This window comes from Toxorhynchites rutilus, chromosome 2, assembly GCF_029784135.1.
Source record: "Toxorhynchites rutilus septentrionalis strain SRP chromosome 2, ASM2978413v1, whole genome shotgun sequence".
NCBI classification, from domain to species: domain Eukaryota; kingdom Metazoa; phylum Arthropoda; class Insecta; order Diptera; family Culicidae; genus Toxorhynchites; species Toxorhynchites rutilus.
In genome coordinates this window covers 5112143-5136725 of record NC_073745.1, presented here as the reverse complement: position 1 = coordinate 5136725, position 24583 = coordinate 5112143, and the positions used below count along the sequence as shown (strand labels likewise).

At 38.6% G+C, this 24583-nt stretch overlaps 1 protein-coding gene across 1 annotated transcript; it reads left to right on the top strand.

The window, feature by feature from the left end:
- Positions 1 to 461: 461 nt before the first annotated feature.
- Positions 462 to 7483, top strand: LOC129770668 (uncharacterized). Its single transcript, XM_055773630.1, has 2 exons — positions 462 to 807; positions 5682 to 7483. The coding sequence occupies exons 1-2, from the start codon at positions 788 to 790 to the stop codon at positions 7282 to 7284; spliced, it is 1623 nt and encodes a 540-aa protein (XP_055629605.1). The 5' UTR covers positions 462 to 787; the 3' UTR covers positions 7285 to 7483.
- Positions 7484 to 24583: the final 17100 nt, after the last annotated feature.

The following is a 24583-nucleotide window of genomic DNA, read 5'->3' as shown; positions in this document are numbered from 1 at the left end:
AAAAATCACTTTTGCCAATGTTCAATTTCAAATTTTACTATGCCGGTTCACGCGCGCGATGCTCAAACTCTTGTAGACTTCACAATTATTTTTAAACTAATCTAATAACTAAAATTATTAAAAATTGAGGAAAAAAAAAATAAAAACAACATACCATCATCATCATAGTCTAAAGATAAAAAAAACACACACACATGCACCTACACCTAAAACAGTACTCTATTCATTATGTAATAATGATGACGGTCCCACTTTATTTTCCTACAACGATTTGAGCTGGACGAATTTTCTTTGATAATTATATATATACGTTATGAAAAGTCCCTCCCACACATTCATTTGAGCCCATAGTAAGAACATGCAACCGAGCCTGGCCCATTGCACGCGCGCCAGATTAACGACGATGCGCGCGAGAATTCGCCAGAAAGGAAAACAAGGTATCACCTTGCATAAGTACCAAGCCACCGGGATGAACGCAGACTCAGCAGTCTGTAGTCTTTATAATGGGTTCGATGCTAAAATATAAGTTAGTTCTAAGTATGATGTTATAGCGATAAGTGAAATCGTGAATAAATTTATTTTTTATGCTTTCCCGTACGGAAGCTACATAACTGGCGCAGTCATAGTGAAGTGGAAGTAAAGTGCAGTAAAGTGCACGACCGAGCAACGTTTATTGGAAACATCTGGACTACCGGGAAACCACCGGTGAGGGAATATCACCGATTAGCGTAGCCCAGAAGCGAGGAACTACCATCGAACCTAATCATCAACTTAGAAACTCCAGGAGATGATCACCATCATCCTCTTGTAAGTATTTTTTTTTATTTCTTCCTAAGTGAGTGTTAAAGTGAAAAAAGTAACATAACTCTCGCAACAAAAATCAGCTGCCCCGTAAGCAAAAGTAAAGCACGGAGGCAAGCGGCACAAAATACAACGTTCAGCAATTTTAAAAGCGAGCGAAACTAACAGCCACAAACCGCGAGGTGCAGTGCAGTGTGAGCGAATATCATAGCAGTGCATTCTTGTGTGTGCAAATTATAAGCAAGATTATCATTGGTAAAATGGATCAACGCGAATTTATGATTTCACCCGACCTTATGCCAGCACCAGAGCTGGACGGGAGAATAATTATTGAACAAGAACCTCAGGAGAACCCACAACAAGTCACAGTTGAAAGTTTGTTGGGTCATATAAAAATATTAACGAGCAATCAAAACGCTTTGATTGACGAACTCCATAGATTGCGATCGAAATCAGAAGATCCCTTCTTACAGTTCCGAACACCAGACCCGATTAAAAATCTGGCCACTTTTGCGGGTAACAAAAAAGAAACACATGCTTGGTTAGAAGATGCGGAGAACACACTCGCACTCTTCCAGTCATACAAAAATGAACCCATTTACAGCCAATTAGTGAGAGCTGTTAAAAATAAAATTATTGGCGATGCCAAAGAAATATTAATAGCGGCTGGCAACCCAAATCAGTGGGAACAAATCAAAGAAATAATCCTAAATTCTTATGGGGACAGAAGAGATCTTACATCTCATATTCAATCCCTTTTCTATGTTAACCAGGGAAAGAAGACTCTAACTGAGTTTTACAACCAAGTTAAGAAAATTGATACGTCAATTAAGGCGACAGCAGCTTTGATGGACGACTACAAATCATCCACTAAAGCTATAAATAGTTTAATAAGTCTTATGGCTTTAACAAGATTCATCGACGGGCTAAATGACGAGCTATCAATGCACGTTAGGAGTTATAGACCGCAATCCCTTGAGGACGCTTACTCCATAACTATGCAATATTCTAATGCAGCATATAGACAAAGACTCAACAAACAAACAATAGATCTAAAGACGACCAAAGCAAACAACTTTAGACCATTCGATAGCACCAACAAAAATTCCAACTTGAACCTCAACCCGTTCAATCAAAAACCAAACAATTTCAACAACGGTGGATCTTCGAATACGAAACCATCCTATCCAATTGCAAAGTCAAATGGGTCCGGTAGATTTAAGAATAGAGAGCCGCTACCAGACGACGATGTTTCCATGAGAACAGCAAAATCTCGGACGGAGGTTAACAACCACGAAACTGAGCAAGGACAAAAAAGAGACGACGGCAAAAATTGTGGGGATGAACACGACACCTCCCAACAGCTCGAAGAGTCAATCTTAAACTCGGAGGACGACGATTATTTTGTCGACGAGGAGCTAAATTTTCACGTGGTAGAACAAGCACAAAGAAAAATATGAAAAACGACAACAACTTCGTGCCATATATTACAATCCAAACTTCAAAGGGAGAAATGAAATTTTTGATCGACACAGGAGCGAACAAAAATTACATTTCGCCAGCCCACGTAAACGTAGAAAACTGCAAATCAGAGCCCTTATCTAAGGTAACCAACATAAAAGGAACACACAATCGACAAATCAGCATCCTTCGATCCGTTTCGAATTAACAAAAAATTAAAATTTTTCATTTTTAAATTTCATAGCTATTTTGACGGTCTCATCGGTTACGAGTCGTTGAGAGATCTAAATGCCAAAATCGATGTAAGCAAAAATATCTTGAGAATAGGAAAGAAAACTTTTCAAATGAAAAAAAGATTTCCCGAAAAACAAATAATAAATTTAACTGAAAAAAAAGAACAATTTATCAAAATCAGAACCACCAATGACGGAGATTTCATCATAAGCAGCGAAAGAAATATGGGAAATTTTTCAATTCTACCGGGGATCTACCACAGTAGTAATAATACCGCTTTTGTTGCAGTAAAAAATCATGAGGAATCGCAAATCGAAATAAACATGAATGAATTTGAATCTGATAACGATGAATTTGTCACAGCCGAGAAACCCATAGAAAGCCCTAGAAATAAATTCAGCATCTTAGACGATTCGTTGAATCAACAAGAAAGAAAAGCTTCGGATGACATTATCGGCGAATATTCTGAAATTCTATATTCCGATGACCAGAAATTAACCTTTACACATCAAATCAAACACCGAATTAGAACTGTGGACAATATACCGATTCATTCCAAGTCATACCGTTATCCACAAATATTTGAAACAGAGGTACAAACTCAAATAAGAAAAATGTTGAAGGACGGGATTATTCAAGAATCCATATCGCCCTACACATCACCTGTATGGATAGTGCCTAAGAAAGCAGATCCATCAGGTGTAAAAAGTTTCGACTCGTTATAGATTACAGAAAACTTAACGAGAAAACCATCTCTGATAAATATCCTATACCGGATATAACAGAAATTTTGGATAAATTAGGAAGAGCGACATACTTCTCGACACTAGATCTAGTTTCTGGATTTCACCAGATTCAGCTAGACGCAAAAGACGTCGAAAAAACAGCGTTCTCCGTGAGCTCGGGTAAATACGAATTCACAAGGATGCCTTTTGGACTCAAGAACGCCCCTGCGACCTTTCAGAGGGTTATGGATGCCGTTCTTAGAGATCACATTGGTGTTTGTTGTCTTGTTTATATGGACGACATCATCATTTTTTCGAGTTCGTTTGAAGAGCACGTCAAAGACATATGTAAAATTCTTCGCAAGCTGAAGGAAGCTTGTTTGAAGATACAACTAGATAAATGCTATTTTTTCAGACGGGAAGTTCAATTCCTTGGACATACCGTGACCAAAGATGGCGTAAAGCCAAACAGCGACAAAATAGAGGTTATTCAAAATTGGCCTAAACCAAAAAACGAGAAGGAACTTAAGCAATTTCTCGGAACAATAGGTTACTATCGCCGTTTCATAAAAGACTTTGCCAAAATGGTGAAACCTTTAACGCAACTCTTGCGAAATGATACTTGCTTTGAATTTACTCCAGATAAAATTCAATGTTTTGAAAAATGCAAAGCACTTTTGACCATGGATCCAATACTTGCGTACCCAGATTTTACAAAAGAATTCATCCTTACCACAGATGCTAGTGACTTTGCAGTGGGAGCTGTATTATCACAGTTACAAATAGGGAAAGATCACCCGATTGCCTACGCTTCAAGAACTTTAAACAAATCGGAAGAAAATTATTGCACAACGGAAAAAGAATTATTAGCTATTATATGGGCTGTTAAACACTTCAGACCATACTTGTATGGAAGAAGATTTAAGCTTGTCACAGATCATCAACCATTAATATATTCGATGACAAGTGCAAACCAAAAAATTATTAGATGGAAACTAGTTTTAACTGAATTTGACTTTGAAATAATTTATAAACCTGGCAGAGAAAACGTCGTAGCCGACGCCCTGTCTAGAATAAAACCAGCAGAAATAAACTCCAATGACATACAGGAAAATCAAGACGAACCCGACACCGACGGCATGACAGTACATTCAGCAGACACCAGCAACGATCATTATATTTGGACAACAGAAAGACCAACAAATTCATTCAAAAACCAGATCATATTTAAAATTTCTCCTACAGACATAGAAGCTCACGAACAAATCTTCACAAAATACCACAGATTTATAATCTCAAAACCAAACTACACAGAACAAGACATAGTAACTATTTTTAAAGAAAAACTTAATCCAAACGGTATAAATTACATCTATTGCCCTTTAATGCTAACACAATTAATTCAGGAAACATATCGCAAACATTTTTCTCATAACAAAATCTTCAAGCTCCTTATTTCACAGGTATTACTCCAGGACATAAGGCTACCAGAGGAACAGGACGAAATCGTGCGCAAAACTCACGACTATGCCCATAGAGGGATCAAAGAGAATAAAGCTCAAATCCTGTTAGAATTTTTCTTCCCCGAAATTGAAAAAAAATTGAAAGTTTATATAAATAACTGTCCTACTTGCAAAAAATGTAAGTACGACAGAAAACCTCCGAAATTGGTTCAAAAAACTAACCCCGCAGAAAATTTCACAAATTTTCAAAAAGGATTCACATGGATATATTTTTTATGAGTGGAAGAAAAATGCTAACTATAGTAGACGCTTTTTCCAAATTTGCAAACGTGATCGCTCTTGAAACAAGGACTATCGTAGACCTTAAAAGGGCAATCACAGAGCACATCAGAATTTTCGGCAAACCAAAATCGATAACTTGCGATCAAGAACCAAGCTTGACATCGCTCGCCTTCATTGGATTCATGCAGGATTTGGATATTGAAATTCATTTTGCGAGTTCAAGTAACTCAAACGGAATAGTGGAACGATTCCACTCTACACTCATTGAACTATATAGAACTTTAAATTCGAAATACAAAGACATGGAATTCTTCGACAAAATTAACATTCTTGTGGATATTTATAATAACACAATTCACTCAGCGACCGGCTTTAAGCCAAAGCAAGTAGTCTTTAACCACCATAATGAAACAAGCGCGGAAGAAATTTTTCAAAATTACAGTAAAATTCAGTCTGCCATTAAGGTCCTAATGAAAAAACGCAGAAAGCAGATAGAAAATGAAAACAAGGTAAAAACCTTGCCAAAAACTTTAGAACCAGGAGAAAATGTATACGTAAAAGTTAATCAGAGAATAACAAAGGACAAAGACCCATTCAAGGTTTCAAAAGTCGTGGACGATAACGAATTGACATTTAAAGATACTTACGGAGTAAAAATTCATAAAAATAGGATCAAAAAATGATTTTTTTTCTTTTTCTTTTCGGTCTGTTTCAGGATCATTCCACTGACTTCAGCGACATTTTACCACGACGTATCGACAAATAACGGACTTTTGACCTTAAAATTAGACTCGGTTAAGATAAAATTAGGATACGACCGTATAATACATAAAATTAACCTAGATGAAATAGGACAAAATATAAACTATATCGAAAAATTAGCAAATAACCTTAATGTAACGGATCACTTACAACAAACAATCCAGTTTAAAATTAAAAAGGCATATGAAAAGTTGACAGGATTTTACCCAAAACGTGCAAAAAGAGGACTTATTAATGCTTTAGGAAACGTGATAAAATTTATAGCAGGCAACCCCGACCAGGAAGACCTCGACTTAATCAATCAAAATTTAGAGATGCTTGAAACTAATAGCAACAAAATCATAGATAATCAAATAAAACAAGTAAAAATCAACAATGTACTTCAAGCTACTATTAATAAAGTCTCAAAAACCATAAGATCAATTAAGGAACATGTACAATCTCAAGACACGATAATTAGAAAAGACTTGGAACTCATAAATCTTATTTTGAATACTGATATCCTGATAAAAACCTTAGAAGACCTCGAAGAACAGATTGCTTTTTCAAAATCTAATAGCTTGAACAAAAACATTCTCAGTATGGCTGAAAAAGATTATATTTTGAAATTTTTAGAAAGCCAACATATTGTCATTAAATTTGAAGATGAAATTTATAAATTCGTAAGATCAGTTGTATCGCTACAAAATAATCACATAATCATTATAGTCAAACTCCCCATCATTGAACCGAACGAGTACTCATTGATGCAGTTAGAACCTGTCAACGTGAATGGAACCAGAATCGACACGAGCATCCGCTATGTGGCCAAGTATCAGCAGTCATTATACGAGCAGAGTGAGAGGTGTTTCATTTGCGACAATAACTTGCCAGTGAACGACGGTTGCATCTCCAATATCCTGACAAATCAAAAAGCCAAGTGTCCGATGCATAAACAACCAGAACGTCCAATAATCAAGGAAATCAGTGTCGGAACAATTCTCATCGACACAAATAAAGCAGTCTACATTTTAGACTCATGTGGAGAATCACAAATCATTTCCGCTCCAACTATTATTGAAACAGGTAACTGCACAGTTACAGTGCAGAATGTAACCTTCAGAAGCAACTCTAAAACTATACATAAATCTGAATATCTCACACCCATATTTGGAAAAGAGATAGAAACCATTAAACAAAAACCAGACATCGAAGAAATACACCAGATGAATATCGAAAATTTGGAGGAAATTCAGAGACTTAAGCTTCACATGATCAGCTCTCAAACGCTCGGAGGACTAGCGATAACCTCTACCATCCTGTCAATAGTAATCATCTTATGCATTCGCAGATACAAATCCCAAACTAGAAGTCAACCCCAACAGGATAAAAAAGAGGACATCGTCACCTCACAGATTACCAACAAGAAGTTCGACATCAGCTCCCCGGAAAACAATCAGAAAGGAACAGTAACAGATATCCTGAAGGACGAGCCAACCTGCCTAACGAAATCCTTCCTTCCGGCACCCAGATTTGTCCTTACCAAGGGATCCAGAAAATCAACCGAGGACGCTTGACTCTTAGGGGGGAGACGTTATGAAAAGTCCCTCCCACACATTCATTTGAGCCCATAGTAAGAACATGCAACCGAGCCTGGCCCATTGCACGCGCGCCAGATTAACGATGATGCGCGCGAGAATTCGCCAGAAAGGAAAACAAGGTATCACCTTGCATAAATACCAAGCCACCGGGATGAACGCAGACTCAGCAGTCTGTAGTCTTTATAACGGGTTCGATGCAAAAATATAAGTTAGTTCTAAGTATGATGTTATAGCGATAAGTGAAATCGTGAATAAATTTATTTTTTATGCTTTCCCGTACGGAAGCTACATAACTTATATATATATGGATTTCTTTTATAATACAAACAAAACCAGTATATTAGTTAAGAGCATATACATAGATTGTCACTCGAAAGAGCAAGTAAAGGCATTATATGAACGCTAGATATTCCAAGGCATGTCAAGAGAATTTCCAATCCGGGAAGACCCTTGACCGATCAGGAATCGAACCTAATACCTATATCCATACCAGCTTTGAATTTACAAAGGAAATCCCGCTTTACTGGATACCCGACAACGATCTGTTAATCGTTTTCGAGACCAGACAGCTGAGCAAACCTAAGCCTAATTCCAGCCGATACTTCAGGCCCTTCATTCAAATTGGGGTATAATCGCTTCAATCAGAATCTGCAATGAGATCTGCCACAACACAGAAAGATCTCGTCAATCATCTGTAAAAAAAAGAAAAATTTACAAGAATTCCGGTTGAGCTATCCCTAGCTTGTTCGCAATTTCCACTTTCAATCCCTTAGAATATGATTTTCTTAAAAACAGAATAATTTGTTTAGCCAATGCTCAATGTTAAGCTTCTCTATGCTGTTTCACGTGCACGATGCTCAAACTGTTGTAGACTACTCGAAATGTATAAAAAAAATAAATCAATTAAAAACGAATACAAACAAATAAAATACCACCATCATCATAGTCTAATGATAAAAAAGACAAAAGCACAACAAAAAAAAAATTAATCCGTTATAGCTTCGTCATCTTACATACTAACATTGATTACACACCAGGTCAAAAATTTAAATCATGTTTCAAAAACTCTTTACAAATACTACGAAACATTCGAAGGCTTGTTGCTGTCTTTGCCTCATTGGGTAAGGTATTATACAGTCGATATCCCTTATAAAAAATTGAATTTTGGGTACACGACATTCGGAAGTTCATGGTTCTGAGGTCGCTTGCTTGTCTTGTATTATATCGATGCATGTCTCTTCCATACATTATAGTGTTTCGTAGGTAATTCGGCGTCATATTATTAGTCATTTTGTATATAAACGTGAGCGTGCAATATTTAATACGCTGACTGACTGACATCCATTGTAGGCATTCTAGCATGAATCTCCGCGGAGTTCGTCGATCACATCTCAATATCAGGCGCATAGCCTTGTTTTGCAACATTTGCATTCTTTGCATCTGTCTCTTATTTGCAAGAAATAGTACAGATGCACAATAATCAAAATGTGGAGCGATCAGCGCTTTGTAGATCGTTATTTTGCTTTCAAAAGTCAAGAAACGATTTATTCTACAAAGCACTCCATATTTTTGAGCTGCCTTCTTTATAGTATAATTAATGTTCTCTTCAAAAAGCAGCGTTTCGTCTAGAATAACGCCAAGATATTTGATTGATGATACTCTTTCTACGGGTTGCCCATCTATACTTATACTTAGATTGCCACTATCAAGACTGCGTGTCGACACTACCATGTATTTCGTTTTACCTATATTTAATTTCAATTTTTTCCATTTTAACCAGTCATCTAAGTTTTGTAGTTCAAGATTCATTTTTCTGTAACAGTCTTGCAATGTACCACAACAAATATAGCTGTGTCGTCAGCGAACAAATTCACGTCGCTGTCATTTAACACCTGTTTGATGTCATTGATATAAAGCAAGAAAAGTAACGGCCCCAGAACACTTCCTTGAGGCACACCCAGATTCACTGATCCCGCCGATGATTTACTGTCCCTATAAATAGTGATTTGTGTTCGCCCGCTTAAGTAGCTTTCAAACCACGTCAATACAGGTCCAGTTATATCATAACTGGAAAGTAGTTTTATCAATTTACACCGGTCTACTGTCTCGAAGGCCCTTTTCAAATCAATAAATACCGTCAAAATAACTTTCTTCTCCTCTATAGCCTGTTTCCATTTTAGAAGCAACAAATTAAGAGCCGTTTCACAAGAGTGGTTTTTCCTAAATCCAGACTGTTCATTCACCAGTATTTCATTTTCCGTTATATGTTCCAGAAGTTGATCTTTGACAACGATTTCTAGGATTTTTTCGTACATTGGTAATATATTAACTGGTCTACGGTCTTCTGGTTTGGTCGATTTCGGATTTTTTGGAATCGGTATGACAACGGATTTCTTCCAACTATGTGGGCATTCACCTCGAATCATCGACTCATTTACTATATATAGTAGATTCTCTTTGATTAAATCAAATGCATCTACTAATACCGTTTTATTGATATCGTCAGCACCCGCACAGTTTCTTAAATCCATCACAACCTTCCTCAGTGTTTCCATACTGATGGTTCTAAAGCATCTCCATTGTGAAGACAAACTAGGAAAAGCAAGATTTAGTCGATTTGTAGGAGGCACAATACCATTGTGGATTTCCTCCACACTTGACGTGAAAAATTTGTTCAATTTTTCAGCTGTTATGAAATTACATTCTGTATTACCGTCAAATTCAATGTCGATATCTTTACTTCCGCATGGATTACACAAATCTTTTATTTTTTTCCACAGCTTCTTTGGATCATGTTGAACTGCCATTAATTCACTTTGAATTAATTTATTTTTGGAATTCTTTAGTTCACGTACATAAATATTTCTCCATACTTTGTACATGTCCCAATATTTAATACTGTTTGTACGTTTAGCTATTATTAGGTAACGATCCCGTTTTCTTCTGATGAAAGCTAGCGTAGTGGTATACCAAGCTTTGTCTCCGCTCTGTCTTTGTGCTGGAATGCCCGATCCTCTAGGGGTCAATATCTTTTTCATTGAAGAGCAAAGTGCTTCCTCAAGATTTTTTGCAACATCATGAAGAGAGGAGTGTTCTCCAATCGGCATTATTTTGTTCTGTAAAACAGATTCCAATTTGCGTTTCGAATAATTGTTCCAGCACTTATATAACTTGTCCTTTATTTCGATAAACTCAACATCAGAGAAGTTATAGATCATACCAATTGTTTCATGATCCGAGATTTTGCTGTCATGAAGAATCTCGATAACACCATCGTCAAAATTAGTAAAAACTAAATCAATAGTCGTCGAAGTTGTCCTTGTTATTCTGGTGTGATCATTAATTCTCTGTTTGAATCCAGCGGCTTGTGTGATTGCTTTCAATTCATGAGATTTCTTACGTTCGGCCCAATCAATATTAAAATCACCAGTAATGATTATTCTCTTTTGTTCATGAATTTGAATGTGTTGCAGCCACAAATCTTCCAGAAATTCTAAAAAGTCCCTATCGCTACTACTAGGCGAATGGTATATGCCAGCGTATATCCCAGCCATTTTGATTCCTCTGACTTCTACAGCTAGAAACCAATTGTCCCCGTATGTATCATTATAGCGTTAGGAAATCCAGCCGGTATACCACGCCACGCGGCACATCCATCGTCAGCGGTATGCGATATGCATACCCAGCAGAATGAAATAATAAAAAGGCCACAGCCATGTGGCTCGCTCTCTTTTCTCACACTGGACGTCGGCTAGGGAATAAGTAGGTTAGGAATTTAATAAAACTCTTTTTTAAAAAGTATATAAACAGGAAGAGTTTCCTTACTGGCGCAGCCGGTAGAATACCCATCAGGAGGTTTTAGAAAAAAAAAAAAAGTGACAAAGTGACAGTGAAAGCTTAGTAGTGATCACCAGCAGCAGCACCGAATAATCATTCTGGAGCATCGCTTGGACATCGCCCCTAGCAGAACGACAACTATTGCCCGCCTCCTCGGGGCCTACATATCAGCATATCGAATGCTGGAAATAATCGTGTAAGTACACACATTTAATTATACTTAACTACCGAAACAATGCCAGACGAAAAGTGCAGTGAAATTGAGCAGCTCCGTAACACGGTAGAGGAGCTTAAAACAATGCTCGCCGGGGGGCAGAATGACGATCTTTATCGCCTGCCAGATCCCATCAAAAATTTGTCCGAGTTCACGGGCAACAAACGAGAATTAAACTCGTGGTTGGAAGAAGTTGACGAATTATACGATACCTTTAAAGTGAAGGGACGAAAGGGTGCTCCTGACACTTTAAACATGTTCTATCTCAGAGCAATAAGAAACAAAATTAAAGGTGAGGCACGCACCATTCTATGTGCCAACGGGAATCCCAGTACTTTACAGGGGATTAAGAAAATTTTGGTCGAAAACTTCGGTGACCAAAGAGATTTTACTACTAACCTTTCACTTTTATTCCATATCCGTAAAGGTGACAAAAACAATTCGAGATTCTTTAACGAGGTTAAAGAAATCAATACTAAGTTGAATGCTAATCTTCAAATGAACCCGCTTTCACCAAACGAAATTATCGAGATGATAACAGTCTCAAAATATTTGGACAATATAGGGGAGCCACTTGCGTCCATTATTAGAAATTCTAAACCTTCTACACTCGATGAAGCACACTCAGCAGTTATGCTTAATGCTAACGCCGAGACACGCGCAAAGGGGACGGTAAAACCAAAAGCATTCGGAAATCAAGCACACCAAAGTAAATTAAATTTTAATAAACCCCCACCGCAACAGCAACAACAACAACAACAACATAAGAAACCATATCAGCAATACAGAGCGCGGGTTGAGCATAATAATAATGAATCAAATGGAGCGCAAAGCGCCATAGTGGACAATGACTCGGACGATGACAATGACGATGACGATGACGACGAATCAGATATCGCAGTGGAATCCAATGAACTAAATTTTCACGTGGTCAGATTGAAAAACTCTCGAACTTGAATTTTATACCATACATTCGTTTTACGACTTCGAAAGGTTATTTAAACTTTCTGGTCGACACAGGGGCCAATAAGTCGTATATAAATCCGGAACATGTCAAAACCGCTAGCAAGGTATCTAATCCTGCGGTTGTAACAAACAAAAATGGTAAATTTGTAATAGATAGCGTTGTACATGCTAATTTGTTTGCAGAATCCTTCAGTGAAAAATTGCCATACCACGTGTTTAAATTTCATCCATTTTTCGATGGCCTTATAGGCTACGAAAATTTAGCGCGCATGAACGCAATCATTGATACAACACATCATTTTTTAAAAATTGGTAACAGAGAGTACTCTTTCACAAAGTACTATCCTTCAAACATAAATTTCCACGAGTGTCGTGAAAAACTTGGTGAGATTTGTACTACATCGAATGGCACATTTTTAATTGAGCATGAAACAGATATCAACTCAAATGTCACTGTAAATCCTGGCTTATATGTAGCCGAGGATAACAGGGCAACAGTATTTCTGTCTGCAAATGGAAAGAAAAGAAATCACAACTTAAAACCATTCGATAATGATCCTTACTTGTTGGAAGACAAATGCAGCACAGGTAAACTAAAATTTCCTGCCGATCATTTAAACAAAGAAGAAATCCGCCTACTGGTTAAAACCCTGAAGCCATTAAAAGACATATTTTTCAATGAAAGCGAAAGGTTAACTTTCACTCATGAGGTAAAACATTCTATAAACACGACTAATGAAAAACCCATCCATCAGCGTACATACAAGTACCCATACCACCTTCGAGAAATTGTTTCTGAACAGATTCAGAAGATGTTAGACAACGGGATTATTCAAGAGTCCTCATCACAGTGGACATCTCCGATTTGGGTCGTACCCAAAAAAGACGACAATTCAGGCAAAAATAAATATAGGATTGTGGTTGTCTATCGCAAGCTAAACGAAGTCACACCCGCTGACCGATACCCTATACCGGAAATCAGCGAGATCCTTGACAGATTAGGAAAAGCTCAATATTTTTCCGTGTTAGACTTAGCAAGCGGCTTCCATCAAATTGAAGTGGAACCAGCTCACATTCCCAAGACTGCCTTTAATGTAGATCATGGCAAATACGAATTCATTCGCATGCCGTTCGGGTTGAAGAATGCGCCCGCTACTTTCCAAAGGTTGATGGACTCTGTATTGAGGAAACACCTGGGTATCAGATGTTTCGTCTATATGGACGACATCATTATCTTTTCCCCTTCCTTGGAGAATCATCTGCAAGATATCACTAAAGTTTTGCAAACTCTGAAAGAAGCCAATTTAAAGGTACAGTGCAATAAGTCGGAGTTTCTTCGCAAAGAGGTTGAATTTCTTGGGCACCTCGTTACTGTTCAAGGAGTTAAACCAAACCCAAAGAAAGTAGAGGCGATCAAAAATTGGCCAATCCCAAGGACATTGAAGGAGTTGAGATCGTTTTTGGGAACCGTATCTTACTACCGCCGATTCATACCAAAATTTGCATCCATTGCAAAACCAATGACTTCGAAATTACGCGGAAAAAGTAAAACGTTTGATGTAACTCATGATTTCGAAACAGCCTTTAAACAGTTAAAGGATATAATGACTAAGGATTTGCTATTACACTATCCAAACTTTGACGAAGCTTTTATTGTGACTACGGATGCCTCTAACGTAGCAATTGGGGCAGTGTTATCGCAACTGGTTGATGGTAAAGAGAGACCTGTTGCATATCTCTCTCGAACTCTTTCAAAGGCTGAAGAGAATTACTCAGCCACTTCAAAGGAGCTTTTAGCGATATATTTTGCCGCGAAAACATTTAGGCCGTATCTCTATGGTCAACGATTTACTATATACACGGACCATGAACCATTAACAAAAGAGCTAAAATTGACAGACGCCACTGGCAGAGTGACCTGACAACGGCTTTATCTGGAACAGTTCGACTTTCGAATCATTTACAAGAAAGGAAAGAAAAACGTAGTCGCGGATGGGCTTTCCAGGATTCCCCGCATGGAACTCAATCTTCAAACGTTGGAAAGCGAATGCTTTGAAAATCACGAAGTATATGGTCCAGAAATTATCAACAAATACAAGAACCAGCTTATATTAAAAATTACTAAGGATAAGTCTAAGAGCCCACATATAATATATAATACTTTTCCAGGTCAAGTAAGACACATTTTTCATAGAAATGGATATTCAGATGGAGACCTAACAAGGATTTTGAAGGATTATCTGGATCCAACAACGAATAACGGTATTTTTGCGCCACTCGACATTTCTTTGTCGTGTCGAAGGATAATTAATAACACATTTAGCAAGACCTTAAAAATTAACTTCTCCAATCTCAAACTTCCAGATTTGATGTCATCAGCGGACCAACAGGAATTCATCAAACGATGTCATAATTTTAACCACAGAGGATGGAAACTCACATACAGTGAGCTACAGAAATCTGTATACTTCCCAGGGATGTTATCTAAGGTCAAGGTATTTGTACAAAACTGTGAATCTTGCAAATTTGCCAAATATGAACGAAAACCGTTCAAAATCCCGATTGGTAGAAGAATTTATGAAAGACCGTTTGAAGATGTCTTCATAGACGTTTATGTCAAAGAGGGTGAAAATTTTTTAACCCTCGTTGACGCGTTCTCAAAGTTCGCGCAAATTTACAAGATTCAAAATGAAACTGCCGATGAGTTAATGGAGACTCTGACTGAATACTTTAAAAGTTTCGGCCTACCAAAAATGATCACTTGTGACCAAGCCACAAGTTTTAGAAATGCAAAATTTAACAAATTCTTACACAAACTTGGTATATCTCTTCATTTCGCGAGTTGCAGTAATGGCAACGGAATTGTGGAACGTTTCCACAACACATTGCTCAAAATGTCTATGGCGAATAGAGACAAAATAGAAAATCTTTCACTTTATCAGGGCCTAGTCTTGGTAACGACCCTGTATAACGAGACAAAGCATACGACGACAAAACTCACACCTAGAGAAATAATATTTGGAAATTCATCGTCCCTTAACATTGACGAAATCAACCTTTCGAAAAACAAAACACTTCAGACCGCTAGAGACAATATATCCCTAGACGCAAACAATCACAATTCTAAATTACCCATAATATCAAAGGACGATTTCAAGAAACTGGTAAATAGACAAGCACTAGTAAAATGTAAAGCACATCCAACGCCTCACGGACACAGATATCGACTCATAAACATCAAAACTGAAACGGACAAGACAGTGACCGACGACACAAACATCAAAATTCACAAGAAAAGCATCAAAAGATCTCCTATCTAAACCCCTCATTTATATGATCTTCCTTCCAGACTATGTCTACTACTCCAGGGCGGACACTGCGATGTCCGCATACACGATTTAAATCAAAACCCTCTAGCTGTTGTGTCATTAGGACCTGCGAGAATAAGCCATAACTATGTTAGAATTATCCACCGTATAAATGTAAGTTCTATTGAATCCATTATTGAAAAACTGATTGTAATTGCAAATGAAAAGATAACACATAGACACATCCTGAGCCCACTTATAAAATCTAAACAAGAAAAATTGTTAATAACTTTTGAAAAACTGAAAACGCCAAATATTAGACGATTCAGACGATGGGAAACCCTAGGAAAAGCCTGGAAATATATATCAGGCAGCCCGGATGCCGAAGATTTGAAAATCATTAATACCACTACCAATACACTAATTGAACAAAATAATAAGCAAACAGCAATTAACAAGCAATTTGAAGAAAGAATCAATAACTTAACAAAAACTATCTCTTTGCTAGCTACCGACTATTACAAGTCATATAATGAAACAATGGATGGATTTGAATCAGTTAATCTTTTATTTAATTTAGATGAGCTCATCAAGAATTTAGAGATAGTAGAGGAGGCTATAACTTTAGCTAGGATTAATATACCAAGCAGCCGCCTCATCAGCCCAGAAGAAATCTTCGCAGCACAACAGTTTCTCACCAGCAACAATTTCGAACTAGATTCCTTCGGCACTATTCTGGATATCGCCAGCGCTTATGTTCTTCGAACCTCACATTCAATTATCTACACCTTAAAGGTTCCAAGAATTAAGGATGTCATTTATGAGCTACACTACATCGAACCAGTCATAACCAATGGTACACGTGTTCATCTATCTTCAAACTACTATCTAAAAGGACCCAAATCTTACCATATGCAAAATTTATGTCCTAAAACCAGAGGACTTTACATTTGCCAAGAGTCGCAGTTAGAAGTAGCAGGAGCATGCATTCAACAACTAATGAGTGGAAGTTCTGCCCAATGTATGGTTGAGAAAACGTATGGTCAAAATTTTGTAAAGAAAATCAACGACGCCAATATCGTTGTAAATGATGCAAACATGACTATGTCTTCAAGCTGTTTTAAACACACGAAAGACTTGCAGGGATCTTTCTTAATTCAGTTCTCCGGATGTACTATCCACCTAAATGGAGAGGAGTATACAAATCTTGACGCTGAAGGACCTGCAACGTCTTTTATTCCAACCACCGGGTTAAAGGTAAACGCCACTGAAATCATCAATCGTATGCCTCTAGACTACTTACAGAAACTTCATCTAAATCATCGAGAACACCTGCACAAGCTCAACTTGACGACGACAAACATACACGGAAGTTTGCGCACCTTCAAGTGGATATCCTTTGGTTCATTCTCCGTTACAACTCTAATCATCCTTGGAATCATTTTCACCTTGGTCATCAAAAACATACTTCCACCATGCAATAGAACCAAAATCGTTATCAAGGGAGACACGCCAACGGGTAGTATGGAGGACATTGTAGATGAATATATTCAGAAGAAACCGAGGGTTAAGTTCATACCGCAGCAAGATAATTGAGGAAAGCCGAGGACGACTTTCGACTAAAAGGGGAGCCGTTAGGAAATCCAGCCGGTATACCACGCCACGCGGCACATCCATCGTCAGCGGTATGCGATATGCATACCCAGCAGAATGAAATAATAAAAAGGCCACAACCATGTGGCTCGCTCTCTTTTCTCACACTGGACGTCGGCTAGGGAATAAGTAGGTTAGGAATTTAATAAAACTCTTTTTTAAAAAGTATATAAACAGGAAGAGTTTCATTACTTAGATTTCTTTAAATTTCATAAGGTTCGAAATGTACATAGATACACCTCCAGTATGTACAGATCTCAATTGACCCCATATATTTTGTTGGGTCAAAAAGTTGCACAATTCAATCTTCTTCGGTCGAACAGAGCGAGCGTTCCAATTTGCAATTCTGATTTTGCGGGGCTCAATTGACCCCATATCTGAACATCATATCGTTAAGAACCTGCATTTGGTCCACGCGAGTTTTGCACAGTTTTATACGTTCACAGAGCTCGTTGAAAATTGCCCACAATTCAGAGGAACTGGATAAGGCTTGATCGCTTTCCGTTGGGCTGGGATTTACAGCTTGTTCTTGCATTTTAGCTCTGATGCGAGGATCAAGACAACGAGAGTAGCTTCCGGCGTTGCTTGGAATCTGAGAGCTTACTGAATTTGAAGGTCGTATTGGTTCCACAGAGTTTGGCATAGGAGGACACTCTTTTTCATTGAATTCTGCCACAGGTGGTCTTTTGGTTGATGTTCTACTTGTTCGATTTGAATGTGTTGTTTGTTGCCGGATACGTATATAGTCGGCGCGTTTAGGACAACTACGATCTGTTGCTGGATGTGACCCTGCACAATTTGCACATCTTTTGGCTGGTTCAGTTTTCGTTGGACAGCTTTCCGTAGCATGAGCAGCTCCACAATTGTTACACCTGCCCTTCAGGTGGCAGTTCCGAGTTCCATGACCGTGGTACAGGCAATTCAAACACTGAGTTACGTCAGCACGCTTATTACGATAGGCCTGCCAACGGATAAAGAAATTCGCAACATAATTGACCTCAAGCAGCTTCTTAAGGGTAGTGTACCCTTTTTGGAATTGAACAAGATATAATGCATCATCTTGATTCACAGACTCGAGTTTTCGTTTGATGATGTGTACGGCATTGCATTCAAGTTTGCATTCGCTTTGTAACAGTGATTGAAGCTCCTTAGGGTCGACCAATGGAAGACCACGAAGAACAACTCGATAGGGTCTTTCTCCAGGTTTTTCATGTGTGTGTAGTATTCATACTCGCATTTCTGTATATATTTTTCCACTTTGTTGAATTCCTCAGCTGAGTCGCAAATAATTTTTGTTCCGAACCGAGTGATTTTAAACATCGGATTCACACCACATTTTGGAATTGATTCGACGAGGGTTTTTATTTCCACATTTTTAACAACCAGTGGAGGTTGTTTCTTCTTATGAGTTGATCTTTTCGGTTGAACTTCTGCTGGGCCATCTGGCTCTGTTTGCGTACAGTGATGAGAACGGATTCCTGTTAAGAAGCTGATTTTCCATGCCATCTGCTGAATGACCACGTTTTTTCCTTTTAGATTTGTGATCCACTGAACTCTGGTTTACATCCGACGAAGTTTTCATATTAAAAGCACACTGAACTGGAAAAGGGCAAAATGCCTTGAGAAAGGCAGTATTTTCACCACTTAGACAGTATTTTCAACACTTTACTAGGTACCGAAAGACACTTCTTAACGCGACGACGGTTGATCCCAAAAAAAAAGGATCATAATGAATTATCCGATTCCATATTATCATTAACCCCTCTCACGTATAACGTCGAACCTCACTCGTTGTTTCTTGATGTGAAATAATTACATACCTTCAGGCGTATGATGTTAGTGGGAATGCTTTTAAGGGTAGTATGCAACAGAAGATTATGATTTTTTCGTGAATTTTTCTAAAATTTGGCATGAACTTTTAAAAAATTAAATGATTATTAATTTAAAAAAAAATGTCCATAGCAAAGAATCGTTTATTGTTACTTCAAACGCAGCTAGTTTACAACATGTATTTGTTCATCATATTGCCCTCATGTTAAGCCGGCGCTACACGACTCGTCCAACGTTAGACGTTGACGAGGAATTAGAAAAACTGACAGATGAAAAATGTCGTTTCTATAATTTTGAAGCGTAAACTTCGGAACATTTACTGTGTCAATGCAGTGTATTGATCCAGCGAAGATCGCGGATTGTTGGAAAACGTGTTCCTTCGCCTAACGGGATATGGTCTACTGAACCAAAAAAGGTAAGGAGCTTCATCATACAGGGGTACAGGGGTAGACATTCGTTTAGCCGCACCCTATTTTTCCTCAATAGTTTTAAAAATAAGTCAATTCTTTGTACAGTTTTGCTCATAAAAGACGATTATTGTTTATTTTCATCGAATTCATTCTAAAAAAAAGTATAAATTCACTTTTTGTTTTCTAAGTAATTCAAATATGTGGAATCAGAGTGGAAATTCGTTTAGCCGCATCCTAAAATTTCAATAAAAGAAAATTTGTGCGGCAAATTTCGAGTCCAATCGGTAGCTAATATTTAGTATGCCCATCTCCATTTCGGATCACTTTGAAAACTCGATTTGGTATCGAGTCAGACAGCTTTTAAAGTGTTGCCATATTGATTATAGCCCAACATTCCTGAATTACTGCCTTGAACCTGGAAATGTTGTCAAATTGTCATCCGTTTGCATAGACCATCTCGGCCAAGATTCTCCATAGGTTCTCTATGGGATTGCAATCGAGAAGCAGAAGAAGCGGAATGTCCTTCTCGGCAAACCATGCCTTCGATTGCTTGGAAACGTGTATCTATGCATAATCCTGCTGAAAAAACGACATCCTCGGTAGCGTTATTCTCAATATGGCCAATCAAAACGTCCTCCAGTAATTGAAGATACTTTTCGGAGTTCATTCGGGTGAAAATGAAACAAATGAGAAGCTTGCTGTGATAAGAAACGGCTCCCCACACTGTCACTGTCACAACATCCGCCCCCAAAGTTTCGCTTCGATCTTTGACTTAAATTGAACCAATAGCAACTGTAACAGTCCGAACCATCCAAATTGAACTTTTTTCGCCGGAAAATACAACATTTCTCCACTCTAGTTTCCATTCCATGTATTGCCGGGCGAAAATGAGATGGTTTTACTTATGGGTGGCGGTCAGTTTCGGCTTCCCTTGAGGTTTCTTCCATTTGATGTTTGGTGACTCATTCAAGATGCGCGCAATATGCCTCTTCGTTACTGCAACAACCGATTCTGCCTTAATGTATGAGCAGGACATCGAATCCTGGTTGCTTCGTGTCTTATTCGACCTTTAAGACGCAAAGTAACTTTGGTGTTCCCATTTGTTGGTCGTTATATCCCATATTTCTGGCACTATTTAAAGAAATTCCGTACCACTTTCTCTGATAGACCAATTTTTGTTACGATCGAGCGATTAGAAAACTTTTGTTCACTGAATATCTTTATTATTTTCCGCCCCTCTTCCGTCAATAGAATACCTGTCGCTGTTCCTTTAAATTCTACGCAAATCACTAATCTGACCAACTTCTTACGTTGCACATCTAATATTTATCTTGTAAATTAAACATTTCCAAGTATTTTTTCAAAAAAAAACACAGATAAAGGCTTGGTGATTATGCGAAAACTCGATTTTTATGCCCTGCGACTAAACGTATGTCTCGGGAAAAAACGACGTTTGAATGTTTATATCCACCGATGCCGCCTTGTATGTGTGTGTGTGATTGTGACGCACGTCCTTTCAATAAAATTTACTTAAATATACAGGGTTTTCCATTTCGGGCTTCCGAAAGTATACAGCCCTGCGCTGGCAACCGTTTGACATAGCTGTCAACCAAAGCATCATATCGTTAGTTGAATGTCTGCCATTTTACAATATGGATCGTTTTAGCATCGCACAACGTGTTAATTTTGTTAAATTATACTATAAAAATGATGAAAAACTGGCAAATGTTTTTCGAGCATTACGGACGGATTTTGGTCGTCATGGACGGCCTACAGAGCACACAATCGCTAGTGTAGTGCGTAAATTCGAACGAACTGGATCCGTAGCGGATATTGGGAAACCTGTGCATCATCGTAATGTGCGTTGCTGCCAGTGTGGAGGATGACCCGAATGTTTCGATTCCACGGCGTGCTCAGCAATTGGGCTTGTCAAACAAATCATTGTGGCGAATTTTGCATTTGGACTTGCATCTACATTGGGCATCTACATATAAAGTCCAACTGGTACAACAATTAGAGCGTGGTGACCAAGGAATGCGTCGGGCATATGTCGATTGGGTGAACGAACAACAACAGCAAAATGCTGAATTTTCGCATCAAATTTTCTTCAGCGATGAGGCACATTTCGAGCTCGGTGGCTATGTGAACACCCAAAATTTCCGTATATGGGGCTCAGAAAATCCACACGCGATTGTTGAGAGGCCATTGCATCCGCCAAAAGTCACTGTTTAGTGCTCATTATGGTCTGGTGGAGTCATCGGGCCGTATTTCTTTGAAAATGAGGACGGCGAAACGGTAACTGTGAATGGTGAGCGCTATGGCCGCATGTTAACCGATTTTTTTGGGCCACAAATTGAAAATATGGATACGGATGACATGTGGTTTCAGCAGGACGGCGCCACGTGCCACACAACACGACCGAACATGGCCATATTGCGAACGAAATTTGAGGGACGCATAATTTCGCGTTTTGGTGATGCCAATTGGCCGTCCAGATCATGCGATTTGAACCCGCTAGACTTTTTTTTGTGGGGTTATGCGAAAGACCGTGTCTATGCCAACTCTCCGCAAACTCTTGAACGTTTGAAAGACAACATTCGTGAAGTTATGACCGAGATACCGCCCCATATGTGCCGAAAAGTCATCGAAAATTACCTGTTCCGGATCAAGGTGTGCGAGGAAGCCCTAAGTGGACATTTGAATGATGTTGTATTTCACACATAATGGCATAAACCAAACTTTAATTTGAAATAAAAGTTTCATCGAAATTCGAATTCTAAGTGTGTTTTATTTCAATTTACTTTCGGAATTTAAAGTTAGAAAACCCTGTACTATCACTACAGCAAATAAGTATCCCGATAAAAAGAACATTCCTAGTTGTTTTGTAAGTGTTTTAAGTTTTTTTTCAAGTGCGGCTAAACGAATGTCTATCACTGTACATCCTTGGAGGGAGTCCTAGTCCTAGTGCGACTTATTCCCTGAGTGATGGAACGAACTGATAGTAAACTGGAGTACACAACAATAGATCATCGTTCAAGGCTCCTACAGAAGAAGAATAAAAAGGAGAAGGAGAAAAAGAAGAAGAATAAAAAGAACGAAAGAAGAAGAAGAAGAAGAATAAAAAGAACAAAAGGAGAAGAAGAAGAACTGATTTTCCAAGACGTTATCTTGGCATCTGCGATATTCGTAGGTTTCGTATTGTAGACAACAATTACTTACATTATATCACAATTACAATATATTTTATGAAAAAAATTATAATTGTATTTTCGAAAACTATATGAGATTTGATTATTAGAGGTATCATGTATTTTTTGGCACTGGCGTTCCATTCCGGCGTTCCTATTAATTCTTACTTTACTGCCGTTCTACGCATAGTTGTCCCATGTTCCAGCAACTGAGAAAAACGCAATCAAAGTTTTCTAGCATATTTGTCTACCAGAAACATTTACTTTAAACATTTCGGTTTAGCAATACACTGGGTTTTTTATAAGCAGAGAACTATTGTTTAATGAAATGTGAAAAGATCCTCTCATTTGAATCAAAAAATTTTTGAAATACTGGGAACAAACAATAAGTTGTTGTGTTTTTCTGAAAGATTATACAAAAAACATCGTTTTATGAAGAAGGGAGTGATCTGCAATACATTGCCGAATATAAATCTCGTTGTTATTAGGCATTCGCTAACAAGGTGTACACGTGTTCTAACTTTTTTTTATTTGTTTGAGAATTAGTTCGATCTTCCAAACCGGAAATGAGTATATTAGCCCTGCTGTAAGCATGACATAAAGGGTGTGTCACATCAAATTGCATCACGGAAAAAACGCTGTAGAAATTCGCCCAGTAGATCGATCCTTTTGAAAATTTTAGACAGTAAAATAAAAACTATTAAACAACTTTTGGCATTTTCTTTTTATTCATACTTCGAGCCCAAGCCCGTATGCTCGCACCTTCCTCTTTACCCCGTCATTAAGGTTCTGTACAACATCAGGTTGTAGTTATTTTTGAACAGAAATCCATTTTCTCTTGAAGTCCGCCTCCGATTTGACAACTTTTGGGTTCTTCCGGAGGGCCTGCTTCATAATAGAGAAATATTGGGCGAAGCTCCGGCGCGTTGGGCGGGTTCATTTCCTTTGGCACGAAGGTGACCCCGTTGGCTTCGTACCACTCCAACACGTCCTTTGAATAGTGGCACGAAGCGAGATCCGGCCAGAAGATGGTCGGGCCCTCGTGCTGCTTCAATAGTGGTAGTAAGCGCTTCTGTAGGCACTCCTTTAGGTAAACCTGCCCGTTTACCGTGCCGGTCATCACGAAGGGGGCGCTCCGCTTTCCGCAAGAGCAGATCGCTTGCCACACCATGTACTTTTTGGCAAACTTGGATAGTTTCTGCTTGCGGATCTCCTCCGGAACGCTGAATTTGTCCTCTACGGAGAAGAACAACAGGCCCGGCAGCTGACGAAAGTCCGCTTTGACGTAGGTTTCGTCGTCCATTACCAGGCAATGCGGCTTCGTCAGCATTTCGGTGTACAGCTTCCGGGCTCGCGTCTTCCCCACCATGTTTTGCCTTTCGTCGCGGTTAGGAGCCTTCTGAACCTTGTATGTACGCAGGCCCTCCCGCTGCTTGGTCCGCTGGACGAATGAACTTGACAAATTCAGCTTATTGGCGACATCCCGGACCGAACTTCTCGGATCACGTCTAAACTGCTTAACCACGCGCTTGTGATCTTTTTTACTGACGGAGCATCATTTTTGCCGTTTTTCACCTTCCGGTCGATGGTTAGGTTCTCGAAGTATCGTTTTGGTACTCTGCTGACCGTGGATTGGACGATTCCCAGCATCTTACCGATGTCCCGATGTGACAACTCCGGATTCTCGAAATGAGTGCACAGGATTAATTCACGACGCTCTTTTTCGTTCGACGACATTTTTCCAAACTTACGAAAAATTGACAGTAAAGCATGGCCAACGTGATCTATACACTCTTATCTGATTATAAGCGATAGCTGAAGATATAATTCCTAAAAATTAAATTTCTACAGCGTTTTTTCCGTGATGCA

Bases quoted from the DNA above. Each gene is read 5' to 3' on its own strand.
- LOC129770668 (XM_055773630.1), top strand. From the start codon at position 788: ATGATCACCATCATCCTCTT. The intron at 808-5,681 runs GTAAGTATTTTT...GGTCTGTTTCAG, and splicing joins ATGATCACCATCATCCTCTT to GATCATTCCACTGACTTCAG.